Raw genomic sequence first — 13,493 nt, 5'->3', positions numbered from 1 at the left:
TTATTTTTTTTTCTTTTTTTTTTTTTCCCTGTAGAATGTAGGTTCTCCAGCAGAAATCTCCTTCTGGAGGAAGACAGACATGTACAAGTGAAAGCACCATGGCTCATGTTCACAAACCAGATGGTTTCACTGTGCAGTGCCAGAGGTGAGCATGCATGAGCCCTGCCTGCTCTGGGATTCCAGGGCTCTGCACAGTGCCCACTACTCAGCCGCAGGGTGAATCCTAACACAGGATCTACTTACAAACAAATCACTGAAACCTGTGTTTTGTTTGCTTTCTCAGTTAAGAGGTTTTGCAATCAGTCATTATTAGTACACTTATTGTCTTGGAACACTGAGAATGAATGCTTTTATGGAGAGGTAATAAATGCTTTCCATTACTGAAGCTCTAGTGGCAGGTTATAGAAATTTTCTCAAGTTCCCTCACTTTGAGGTCAATGTAGAAACCGAGGAACAAATTTTATTTATTTTATCTCTTGCTGATTCCATTCAGATTTTCCAGTCACTCATCAGACTTGAAAACAAGGTAGTTTTTTGTTCTCTAGTTGCTAGAGAGTCCTGAGGTAAGAAAGGTATTAAAAAAAAGTTTTTCTCCCACTGGGGAGAAGATTAGCATTTAGTTGCATAACTCCATTTTATCCTCTTAAGGACTGGTGATAAAAGTCTCCTTGAAATAGCCATTAACCTAAAAGCTGGGGTTCTCCGTGGGTTTAGAAGGCTGAAACTCATGCGTTGGCTTTGCCTGAGAAGCTTCTCCCATTTCCCAGACTTGTGTTCTGATCAGCAGATTGTTGTTTATTGGTACATTAGTGCTTATGACAGGTTCAGGAAAAAGGCTTACATTTTATTCCACATGAGACCAATAGGTCTTGAAATCTTCTTGTTTTTTTCATGACACGAGAGCTCATTTCATGAGAGCTTTATTTCACCAAGAGTTACCTTTCACATAATATAAAGCAAAGTTAGTCATTTGGTAATTAACTTCCTTAGGATATATGGCTTAAGCTGTGCCTTGTCTGTGTCTCCCTTGATTCATCTGGAGTACTGTGCCCAAAAGAGGAGCGAGGAAGACCAGATATAAACATAACCTTTCTCCCTTTTTCCCCCAGTTGTCTCTGGCTACTAAGGTGTGTTTTGTATAGCCTAAAAAATACTGTCCACTAACAAAAGAACTGCTTGGAAAAAGCCAAACACATTCATCTCCTTGCAGAGCCTGAGAGAATGCTGGTGCCTAATAGTTACCATGCAGTGGAAGTTCAGTCATACTCAGACCAGAGCTGTCTTCTCTCTCTGCTTCATTTGCTGCTTGTTCCATTTGCTTTCTGGTAATTTTATAATTTCTGTATGCCTTATTAGCCTTATAACAGACACCACACAGAGGATGATGATGGGCTAAGGCAGGTAATACCATTCTACCTTTCAAATCACATATTTAAGAAAGATAGCTTGAACTTTTTAGAACATTTGGCTTTTTAAGTAGTTTGCTCCCAGTACTTTGTGTGTGCAGGTTCTCCCTTCAGCTGGATTGAGAGGAGAGTAGAAGTTTTAAGACTGTTTTTGTCCTTCTTCATTCCTCTCAGTTCTCCACATAAGGCTCTTTGGCTTTCCAGTGCTTTTGCTTTGCTTTTCTTCTCCCTGCAGAAGAACATCATTTTGCATTGTCAATGAACATCAGTCCAGATCTCAAAGGAATGCAATTTCCTGGTCTCTGGGGGGATTCCAGAGGTTAGTCTCATAAATCCTGTGTATGCTCTGCAGCTCTTCCAGCTCTTAGCCAGGTTTGGCAACAGGGTCATTTCATGTAGCACTCATGTAGTAAAACACGTTTCTTTTGTGACCTCTGAGCAGGCTGTTCAGCGTACATATGGTTGTTACTTGAGCAGTGCCTGTGCATGTCTCAGCTGCTTTGCTGCAATTCTGTCTGTAGAACAGTGCAGAATTCTCCTCATGAGGTGGTGTTCCTGGAGGACAGAGCCTCCTGCTACACCTGAAAAACAGAGAGTGATTTTTCTGAGGGTCACCACATGTACAGATCCCAGAGTCAAGGAGATTCTAGATAGAATGTTACTTAGTGTGTGAAATGCAGTTTTTCTGGGAGCAGATGAGTGTTTGTGGATGGTAAGGATGGTTTCTCCTTGCTGCAGTCCCCAGCTCTCCAGTGAGACATTCCATGGGGACACAGTCAGGAATACTTTTATCTTTGCAAGATTTTTCTTCTAGGGTTTTAGGTTTCCACTGAAGAGGTCTAAAATCTGAAAGCATATTTAAGGATGTTTTCAATATTTTTTTGCTTCTGAAAGTGGTAGTATGTGGCTGTGTGCCTCCAAACAGACTTCTCTGCTGAAAACAGAAGGAAAAAAAAGCTCTGTTTCCTGAAAAGCCAGTAATAATCTAAGAAATCTTTCTCTGAAATAGGGAATGCTTTGATGAGCTTAGATGTCATGATGCTGTTTGCTTGGCTGGCAATTCTGCAGCACCCTCAGCTCTGTCTTCTGCCAGTACCATAGAAACAGCAGGCACAGCAGGTACCTACTTCCACTTTCAGGCAAGAGCCACAAACCAAACCAAAATTCTCTTCTGCAGTTGCCTCCAGACTACCAGAGGTCTGAGCTTCTGCAGTTTATTGCTTCCTGATCTTTTGTTTTATTCTCCACCTATTTGAGTTTGCTTTCCTCCACTAGGTTTCCTGAATTCTGCTTTACTTTCTTTCCTCTTGTCTCTCTTTAGAAGAATTCCAGCCTTATGTTGGGTTCTTAATCTCAACAAACTTTGCAAAATGAGTTCTGTGTCTCTTGTAATACAGGTGATCAGATTATTGTGATGAGATAGGTTTGAAAGAAAAGTTATTAATTATCAGATCTCAGGCTTTTGTTTGATTCGTAGCCTTTCAAACTGCAACATGCTTCACTTAGCACTGATATGGACTTCACTCCTCTGTTAACCCACTGACTGTTTGGATTGCTGCTGCAACCTGAATCCATTCTGGGAGCAGACTGTATCAGAAGAGGAAGAGCCTGATATATTACTGCAAGAGAGAGGAGATTATGTATTAGAAAGATTTAAAGATTGTATTTGCTTCAGGGCAGAAGGGCTTGCTCAATGCTTCTGGTAGCTCTTAAGCCCTCATTGTGAAATGAGGAAGAAATGGCAGACTCTTGTTGCAGAGGTAGATTCCATCTAAAAATAAAATAAAATATCAGGTATGTCTGGAACTGGTCTTTAAGAATAGGGAGATGCAAATGCTGATATGACAAGGATTTCTATAGGGAAACATTACCTCTTTCATTAATATGTGGCTGTACGTTTCTGTATGTGGATTAAGTTTGCAAGAGAAAAAGGGTGTATCCTTGCCAGCTACGGATTTCCAATGTATCCTTGACTTACATCCAGAGTACTAAAAACATCAGCAATCCCTGAACATAGTCTGGATTTATAAAGGTTTTCTGACAACAGAATACCTTCTGCTGTCTTAAGCTGGTCTTCTACCCCTGTCAGAGGAAAGGAAGGGTCTCTTTAGCAATATCTGCCTTCTCTAAAGACTTCTTGTTTTAGCTCACTAGGTGGAGTCCTGAACATTGTCTCCAAGATTTTTGACCATGAGATTACTATGAGAAAAAATGACACATATCCTGAAGGACCTGAGATTGTTATCAGTGGGATTTTACACATCTACGAATATTAGATTGGTGCCAAAGTGATCAACATGTTACAGAAATGGATGCTGGGTGAGTATAGAGATTCATTTTTCCTCTTTCCATATTCTAGAATCATTGTTTACTGTATGGGTAAACATAACATTCAGTGGCTAGTTGAGAGCTCTTATTCTGCTATGCCATATCCTGAAGAAAATACATTATATCCTGGAAACTCTGATCAGAAACTGAGTGCAGGATGCTTTGGTTTCCTTTGGCAAGGAAGGATTTGAAAGGAAATATGATTTGGGTGTGTAATGGTGGTTGAGGCTTTGGTAGAGAGGAAAGACTGATGGTTTATTTCCAGGTAGAGGTGTTGAGGGAACCTTTTAGCTGTGCATGCTGTCTGTGGGCTCTCCCAAGCAATGTGTCTGAGCTCAGAGCAGCTGCCTTATTGGCTCAGGGCCCTCAAACCTGCTTGTTCCTGGTATGTGCCTGCTCCTGCCTTGCCATGCATTTCGTATTCCCAGCACTTCAAGGCTTGATTCTGTGTCTTCAGTTCAGAAGTGCTGTGGGAGTACACACTGATGGAAACACATGTGGTTGGGGTATAAGGAAAGAACGGGGCGTTACTAGGAGAGGGGATCCCAGCTTGCTTTTCAATGTGATTGCAGCCACACTAACCTTTTTCCAGGTATTTCAAAATGCTGGGTAAGCAGTCATTGCACAGCTGAAGCCTATATTGTTCAGGGAACAGCATATCCATTTGACATACAGCTATTTTATTTAATGTGACCGGATGGGACAACCCTATTTAGATTCAGAATACAGTGAATTGTAACACCATTTCTTTCAAGCAAGACAAATGTTGCTATGAGTATACAAACTTTACACTTGAGAAGATGGAGAGGAAAATTTTATCCTCAATATACAAAACTATGTAATAATTTATAATAATGCTTCCCAGCTGTAAAGAATATGTCTTTTTTATATTTTTTTCAGTGTATACTGTAATTTTTTACTGCTGGCTGAGTTTGTGTTTTGCTTTCCAGCACATATGATTCTCTTGGCAGCAGGGGGACATTCTTTAATTCTTTAGAGTTTTTACAAACCTCTAGTCCTTTAAACTGTGGGCTTCATCTCCTTTGCAGGGTCAGCTCTACTCTGGCCTGTCCATGCACAGCACTTCCTTTAGCAACCATGTTGACATTGAAGGGTGCAGCCCATGGGAGACAGATAAGAAAGCTAAGCAGAGACAATGTGGGTCTGAATACAAAAGAAGGCTTGGCTGCTCAAAGCATCATTACTGCACCTCTGTACCAGGGAGATCATGTGCACTGTCCTCCCAGTCTAGGAGAAAAAGTCTGTCACCTGCAGCTGAGTAAAATTTACAGGTCACAAGATGGCAGCATAATCTCACCAGTCAGCGTGGCAAAATTTGAAGGGTCAGGTCAGTAATCTTCCTCAACTCAAATTCCTGTTTCGAACAGTCAGAAAGCCCTGTGTCTGACTAGCTGGTGCTTCCTAGGCTCTAACTGCTATGTATGTGGGTGAAACTATTATATATGTAGGTGAAAATCCTTTTAGATCACCTTTCAAACTAACCTATTTCATTTACATTCAGATGCACTGTGATAGTATTGACATAAATTGCTCACCAGGAGTTCAATATGGAATGGAAAAATGACACCAGCATGTTATCTAACTAATCAGCAAAAAAGGCAGCATTGATGGCACAATGACTTTGCAAAGCCTGTGCAACCGGGAGTCATACTGTTGTATTTTTCACTTCCTCTCTGCCCTTGAGAGCAAGATGTTCTGAACACTGCCTCAAAATATACATTTCTTAATGAGCATTAATCCTACTGAGTGAATATGTTCCCTGTGAAGAGTTAATTAATATATTTTTCTCTTTCTGTTTGAGGGGTATTCTGTATTCAGTTTTCATCTGCCTATTTGCCTGCCTCTGTGCGTGTGTGTCTCTCAAAGAGATCTGCCCATTCTTACCATTTGTCATGAGCTGAACCTTTCCAATGTGCAGCACCTCATTTGGAAAAAAGGGAGAGATGTGTTAGGGAGAGATGATTCATCACATCAGTCACCATATTATATAATGCAGAGTGAGAACAAATCTACCGAGAACATTCCTAGCAGCAATATTCCCACTTGTGACTTTAAATACTTGGTGCAGAAATATCTGTAAAAATAAGTGGGGGTAACTACATCTATTTGAAAGAAAAACAAGCCATGAGAGCAAGCCAAATATATCTCCAATTTCTAAATTAATTGCAAGGTTTTGTGATACTACTGCAGAAGTAAACCATAGATATTTAAGTGCGACTTTCAGATGCACTTTTTTGAGAATGTTGAATCATAGTTGCTTGAATCTGCCAAGTCAATATGGTGTTTTGACATACGTGCAAACTGTTCTGGGTATCTACTTGCTGAACTTACAGATAGGTTTTACTGGACAATTTTGCAAACTTGAGACTTTGGAACATATGTTGAAATCCAAAATGGTCATTGGCTTTGGCTTTGTTTACCTGTCCAGATGAAGATTCTAACCTAGTTTGCTCTCAGTAGTTAATATATTTTCAAGCATGCCTAAGACAAATTCAGTAAAGCCAAAGAAAAATGAGAAAATGGTACACTGCCCTTTCATCAGTGCTGTTTCCATCCTGAGCAATTGGCCACATGGTGTCACTGTGTTTGAAGGCACCAAACCCTCTAGCAATGAAGCCTAGCAATTCCATGTTTTCAAAGTATCCTAGTCATGTGGTGTTATCTAAGGAGACACTTCAGCAAAAGTGACAAGGTCACAAAAGCTTCACAGTAGGAGAGTTTTAGGAAGATATTTTATGCAAAACATCTGTTTCTCAGCTTCCTTTACCTTCCCTGGAATAAGTCAGAAAAATTTTAGCCCAGAAGCACTTTTTCTCCAAATGTCTGCATTTTAGAACATGCTTGTATAGAAAGCTTTATTTTAAAAAGATATCTTGTTGCAAGTTGGAAATTTAAAAATTTGTCTGTGCTGAACTTGTTCTAAATTAAAGTCATAGTTCTTCTTTTCTCCTTCTTTGTGTATCTGAATTTGCAACAGCCTTTGGCTCTGCTGAATAGAGCAAACTTGGCCTTATGATGCTCAGAGCGATATAAACTGCATCTCCTGGGACCCACAAAATGCTGTTTAATCCCTGCTAGCTCTGAAGAATGCATTGCACAACACACCTGCTCAAGAGAGCTGTGCCAAAAACTGATGTATTGCGCATTTAAGGAGTTTCATAATGTACAGCTATAGCAACAGTGAGAGCAACAGTTGTGTATAGATACAGTACAAGCCTCAGCCAAGGAGATGATATCTGGCCCAGGGTGTGTCAAAAGGCTGCAAAATCTCTTGCAGTGCTAAGTATTGGGGTGCACTGTTTCTTCTGTGAGTGTGGCAAGTGAGCCTGGGGTAGCAGGCCCTGTGCTGACACCCCGGTAGACCATGTGGCTTGGATGATTGTTTTATAGGAAGCATACATGTCTGGCAATGGCTTAACACCCACGGAGGGTGCATGGTGCTTTGTTTTGCTGGTTAGCACATTAAGTAGCTGCAATGCTTTCCCTAAGCCAGCTGCTCTGCTTTGTTTGGAGCTTACTCTCTGCAGAGCTGCTGAGAGCGATAGCGCTGGTTTAAGATGTGTATTTCTTAGTGATAGTTTCGCTACCAATTCTGTTTGGACCAGGAATTCACTTGTAATATGTCTATTTTGAGGGCCATATCTTCAATTTAAGTGCACAGTCAAGTAATGTTTAGAATTATTAGGTCTAGAAAACATGGTGATCTGAAAATTCAGGTGCCTCAGTATGAATTTCAATGCAATGGTATGAATTAAGGAATTAGCTGTGTTAGGCTGGCCTTGAATGTGACCCGAGATTAAATGCTACATAAAACCTGGACTGTCAGGTCTCACAAGCTACAGTGGAGCTGAGATGTCCTGTTCCTTGCAGAGGCAGCAACAGTGCAACAGGAGGGTTTGGAAGACTGTGAGTCCATTTGTGTGTGCATTTGTGAATAGCAGATTATTTTGTGTTTCCTCTTGCTACTTGCAATGCAAAACCAGCTTAGAAGTAGGTTCCACTGAAGTTTATTTAGAAAAAGTTACTCAGATATGATTTTGGCCTATGATTTCTTCTATTTCCCCCTCACCCTTGCTTCTGTGATTATCTTAACTGGAAGAATTTTCCATTGGCCTCTCTGCTGGTGTGGCCTTCAGTATGGGAGCTTCTGAAGAAGATAAAACATGGTATGATTCATCCTGGAGGAAGAGCCTAAAGCAGAAACGCAGAAGAGCAGTAATGCAGAAGAGCAGATGGGGTCTCCTGTAGGGGAAGGTGGTAGGTCAAGCTTGGGAGTAAGTTGGGCGTATTGCCAAAACAATTTGTCCTTGTTCTGCAGATCTTGGAAATTGCTGACCTCATTATCTAAGACACAAAGCGTCTCCTGGTAGTGTGCAGGGGAGTCCTAACATTACTATAATTATCCTAATGGCACTGCTGCCATGATGGTGTATAAACTATAAACAGGAAAGACTGAAACCCTCTGACACAGATGAGATGCAAATGAGGGGTTGATGCCTCTGCTGTAGGAATACCAATAAGAAATGGAAACTGGCTGAGGAAATCCTTCAAGGTTTGTCTCCAGGAACTGCCTTCCAAATGTTTGCTCAGGGAAGAAAGCTGTAAAACAGGGGAAGGATGGGTATTTCCGTCCCTTGTGGTTTTATGAACCTTAGGCCCTGGAACCAAGTCTCCTTCTGAGGAAACATTTGTGTTGTCTTGTGCAAGGTATTATCTGGGAAGCTCTAGTACTCCATATTTTTTGGAAGAGGTGCACTGTATATCAGTGCCAAGGGCATTTCAGTGTTAGTTTCTAACACTGTTAGATTAAAAAGCAAGTCTTCTTGAAATAGGGAGCATCTTGTGTCTTCATCTGAAGCTTTTTATGAAGCACAGAGCCCATTACTGTCTGTGGATATAGGTCAACTACAGGTTTCTAAAATATGTTTGATATATAAGGAAAATATTGAATATGGAAGAAAAAGAGATTTTAAAAACAAAAGCCATCTATGGCTATTTAGTTGGACCTACCCAATGTAAGCATTTTTCCCAGTAATGCCTGAATCAAGTTCCTCATGTCTGATTGAGCTACACATAAAAGAGAATAATCCTGTTTTAATTTAAATTTAGGTATCACATGGGGGGGAAATGTGGTGTGGAGGCTGAGAAAAGTCAGGGGTCACCATGTGAAAGGAAGGTGTAGGAGGGAAGATACATAGTTTAGCTTTAACACAGGTTTCAAGATCAGAAATAGAATTTATTGACATTTGTGGCACTGTGGTACTGCGAAATCAAGAGAGAAGTGATTTGTTAAAAGTGATAGAAGTTCTCAGAAAAGCTGTAAAACTTGCTCTGAAAAAGATCTGTAGTCTAAATGGAATGCATGAACACCAACACAAACACCAACACGTATGAAAGAATAGGAGGAACAGGAGTTTAGCAATAATGAAACCTATGAAAAAATGTGATACATTTGGTTTTCACAGGGAGCAGAGAGGGGAGAGAGGGGGAAATGCACTTTACCTGTGAATTATCCTATTAATATCAATTAGACTGTTCCTGAGAGGAATGTGTGCAAGTGTCTGAGAAGATCAAAGCTTTTGGCTTTTTAAATGCATATGTTAACTCCTAAATGGATAGCAGAAAAGCTGGAATTGTCTAAGCACAAGACCTCCTAGTGAATTACCAGTAGCTGCAGATGAGGAAGATGTCTCCTACTCTTTTTGCACATCTTTTCCAACAGCAAAGACATGGCTTTGAATTTTCAGCATTTTACTCTGGGTTGTTTTTTGACTGGCTGAATTTTGACTAGCTCCCCTTAGTAATCTGGAGTGGTGAGGGACAGGAGACAGAGTGCAGGGGATGAGGGTTTTACTTCTGCTGAGCTCTACACATCTAGCAATAAAAACCCCAAGATGCTCTGTTGTTAGAATGTTTTTCATTAAACCCTGTCCTGACACAGGCAGACCACATAATGGCGATGACTACACATATCAGAAGGAAGGAAGTGGAGCTCAAATGATCATGACCAGAACTAGAATTAAGATATCAAATAGATATATCTGTCATGAGAGTCTGAAATGGATTTGCATGGATTCACCTGTACAGTTCTTCTTTCAAATGCTGGGGATGAAAGGGGCTGTTAATAGCTGTTGAGATGTACTCCTATTTAGGAAGGCATCAAATTGCTTTACAGTATCTTTGTTTCTTGGTTTTGCAATGGAGACCATAGTATCTTCTGCTGGAGTTATTAATATAGACTTCCTAGTACATGAGTATATTGAATGAAAATTAAGCTGCCCTGCTCACTGCTTCTTACAGACTGTCCCTGGTGCCATGTGAAACCATTAATTAACTTTTTGACTTCCAGGTTATTCCCCCCAGAGCTGAAGAATGTTTTGCTTGGGACAAGTGACGAGCATTTAGCTGCATCTGTAATAATGTAATGCAACCATTCATTTAATTTGATTCAGAGCCACATAAGGTTAAACAATGTGGAAGAGAGGCACCTTAAAGTATTATTTCAGAGGGTGGGACACATTTCTGATCTGTGCCATGACTAGTGGACCTTTTGGTGCTCTCTGGACCTTGAGTAAACTGATGCCTTCCAAAATATAGATACTTGATGGGGAATACACTCAATTTCTCGATGTATAATGTTTATGTTCATAAATGGAAGGTGTATTCTACAACAACAGAATAATTTTTTTTCTTTACAATATTTTTTGTCTTTCCTCTGGCTTGCAGCAGTTTCTGTGATCTCAGGTGAACTGGCTGTAGCTACTTCCATTTCACAATAAATTTCTCACCAACTTGTCTAAGATGTACAAAGGATTTATGACAGGGTCAAAGAGCAGGGGGTACATTATAATTTTAAATCTTATTTCCTCTCTCCTCTTTTTACTGTAAGCAACTTGTTGCACAAGGTATACCATGCTCCACATATCTGTCCACATTGTCAGCTGTTTGTGTATCATCTCTGAGGAGGAGGAGGAAATATGCAGTGTGTTATCAACAGTCAGGTCCTTGCCATTCCCAGATGTAGCGTACGTGAGGAAGCGGTGTCTGATGAACAGAGCCGATCATACGTTTTCTGATGCAACACTTCTCTGTTTAAAAATGTTGATTGGGTTCTGTGTTGCTGGGCTGGCTGGTTCTCCTGCTTTATGGAAACCTGCTTGGAAAGCTGTCCTTGCTGACCCACCTGGCCTGTTCCTCTGGCTACCCATCATTCTGAGATGACAGGACACTGCTGGCTTCTCCCACTTGCCAGGGGCTACCCCCTAGGCTGGTCAGCAGCTGAATGAGATGCCCATTAGATGTTCTTAGGCTGTTCTTAGGTCAATTCCTTTGCTTCCAGCTTCCTAGATCTCTTAGCTGTGAAGCGCCCAGTGTGCCCAGGGGGCTGCTGAGCCAAAACAGCTGTGTAGGCAGGGTCCTGGCATGGCAGCTGAGGCATCAACCCTGAAAGGTTTCAAAATCTTTCTTGTATATGGGAATGAAATCTTTTTAGGGAGTTGTGCCAACATGATTTCCTCTGTGGGATGAACATTCCAGTTCCCAGCACTGGTGCAGGACATTTTACCTTTTTGTGGTTCACAGTTTGCTTGCTACTACTTGGCTGACAAATGCATTCAGTATGTGTGTAACTACACAGGAGGGAAGACCAACAATTAGTGGATTTGAATCATACAAAGCAAGGGTCTCTGCAATGTGTCTATTGCATGGGGAAGGGTTGCAGAGTACAAATTGTGTGTGTTACAGGGAGGGCACCAGCAGTGGTTTGTGCTCTGCTGCGTTGGCAGGCTGTGGGTGAGCTTCCTGGAGCTGTTTATGGGAGAGGTGATCGTCTGAAATCTTGTCTTGCATCAGATCTCTGCCCCTGGAAGCTAGAATCTCTGAATGAATGCAGCTCCCCCAGCTCAGACTCTTCCTGGCTAGGGCCAGGAGATCTAATTTTGGGCCTTTGGCACATAGGTCTGGAATCCTCTGCCACATGAGGCAGTGCAGGTAGCTTAATTTGATATTCTGCTCTGAGCAGACTCAATGCTTTTCATGGCCTACACAATTTTTTTTTTCTATTGTTGGCCATGTCATGCCTTACCTGCCACATAGACCATGAATGTGGGAGGCCTACAGTTAAATCACCCTAGCTCCTTGAGATGCTGAAGGCTATACATTTCTCTTGGCTTTGGCATGATTTTCTATTCTAGGTTCTCAGGTTTCAAGAAGCACTTTGTAATAGTCTTCAGAGTTTCAGAATTCCCAAGGTATTATATAAATTAAGAGGTTAAATAAGATTTGTGCCTGTAAAAATATTTTTTCTACTAGACCAAAAGCATTTAAAATTGCAGTGTTATGCAAGTGTCATGTTTTATGTGCTGCTGAAACAGAGGAATTAACCCTGACCTAATATGCATGCACAGAGACATTCAGAGATAATATCAGGCTCCGTGGATGACTCTGCCTTGGCACAGGTTAGAGCAGCTTTCCTGAGACCCGCTGAGATGCTCACTGTCTGCTCACACTTGTCTGCTTTCTCTGCTGGCTTAAGGGGAGCAGGTGGCAGAAAGCTGCTTTCATACCACTGGAATTAAGATGAGAGCGCTTTCAGCAAGGCAAATTCCCAGTTGCTGTATTAGGAACATTTTGACTTCTTTTTGTCACAGAAGTAATACAAGTTGAGTGGAAGAAGAGAAACACGCCTAAGTGAGAAATTTTTCTCATCAGAAATATTTTCTACAGGGATAAGCATCAATGCAGAAGGAACTTTTGTATTCAAATCCTCTGTAGAACCCCTGAAGTTGTCTTCTGCTGTCAGAAGTTATAATTCACCAGAAGTGAGTCACAGGGCTCTTAATTGCTGTAAATAAGCTTGCAAGGCTCATAATAACTCTAATGACTAAGTCAAACTCTGGTTATTTTATTTTGAATTGTTCATATAGCTTGGTTGATGTCTAGAGTTTTTGTGTTTAAAAAAAGGGATGTGAGTGAAGAAAGGAAAAAATTCAGTTTTCAAAATTGGCGGTCTTTCAGTAAACTTAGAAGACCTACACAATCTACAAAGAGGTGGTGAAAAGCCCTGTGACTTTCTGGTAGTGTGATCAGTGGAGGGTAATGATCCATGTGCAGGAGTGTGCACTGAATTGTCTAATGTGTTTTCCACCTCTGATGCTCATTTCCCTTGGAGCACTGATGCTTTAGACAGCTCTTATGGACAACGCTCCTTGTCCATGGTCAGATTCCCTCTACTGGGCTCAAGCTGAGGTAATGGCTGCATGCCACTACAGAAGGGCAGCCCTGGAGATTCCTCAGGAAAAGGAGAAGAGTAGTTTTCTGTTGCTTCAGCCTCTCAAATGAGCTCAGCATTTTGCCAGAGGAGTTCCAGAGCCAATAGTGTGAAGTAGGAGCAGGGCTTTCTAAGCTTGGAAGTTGACTGGAACAAAAACTCCTGTTCTAGCAGCAACTAGCTTTTACATTTCCTGCTGCAACATGAAACTTTGTCGTTAGGTATTTTTAAGCCTTGAGCATTTTCGGATATTTATCAAGGACTCTGTGTCAGCATTCACTTGTTCGTAGTGATCAGTGTGCTTCTGTAAAGGCACTCTTTGCAGGTATTTCCAGAGCTACTGGTCATGTACTTGAATGCATTCAATGCGTTCTCCCTGAGTTGGCTGTTTCCATATTTCTTTGTCTTGCCTCTATGCTCAATTCAGTGGTTTTCTTACATTTGCACTTCTCTAAAGTCTTCCAGATTAC

The 13,493-nt window shown here is 41.2% G+C and overlaps 2 protein-coding genes across 2 annotated transcripts in view; both read left to right on the top strand.

Moving 5' to 3' along the window:
- The window catches only part of LOC121349483 (acyl-coenzyme A thioesterase 1-like), a 10,634-nt gene extending 10,490 nt beyond the window's left edge, over positions 1-144 (top strand). The window contains exon 4 of the transcript XR_005954542.1: positions 35-144. The gene's annotated coding sequence lies outside the window, so the exon portion shown is untranslated. The remainder of the gene's footprint in view (positions 1-34) is intronic.
- A 3,522-nt stretch (positions 145-3,666) lies between these two features.
- The window catches only part of LOC121349482 (cytosolic phospholipase A2 beta-like), a 42,234-nt gene continuing 32,407 nt past the window's right edge, over positions 3,667-13,493 (top strand). Inside the window, exon 1 of the mRNA XM_041459971.1 lies at positions 3,667-3,725. Coding sequence (XP_041315905.1) covers positions 3,715-3,725 — 11 coding nt within the window. The 5' untranslated portion in view covers positions 3,667-3,714. The remainder of the gene's footprint in view (positions 3,726-13,493) is intronic.

Source organism: Pyrgilauda ruficollis, unplaced genomic scaffold (genome assembly GCF_017590135.1).
Source record: "Pyrgilauda ruficollis isolate IOZ18807 unplaced genomic scaffold, ASM1759013v1 scaffold14, whole genome shotgun sequence".
NCBI lineage: Eukaryota > Metazoa > Chordata > Aves > Passeriformes > Passeridae > Pyrgilauda > Pyrgilauda ruficollis.
Note: the sequence above shows the minus strand (reverse complement) of the source record. Positions and strands in the feature narration are given on the sequence as shown.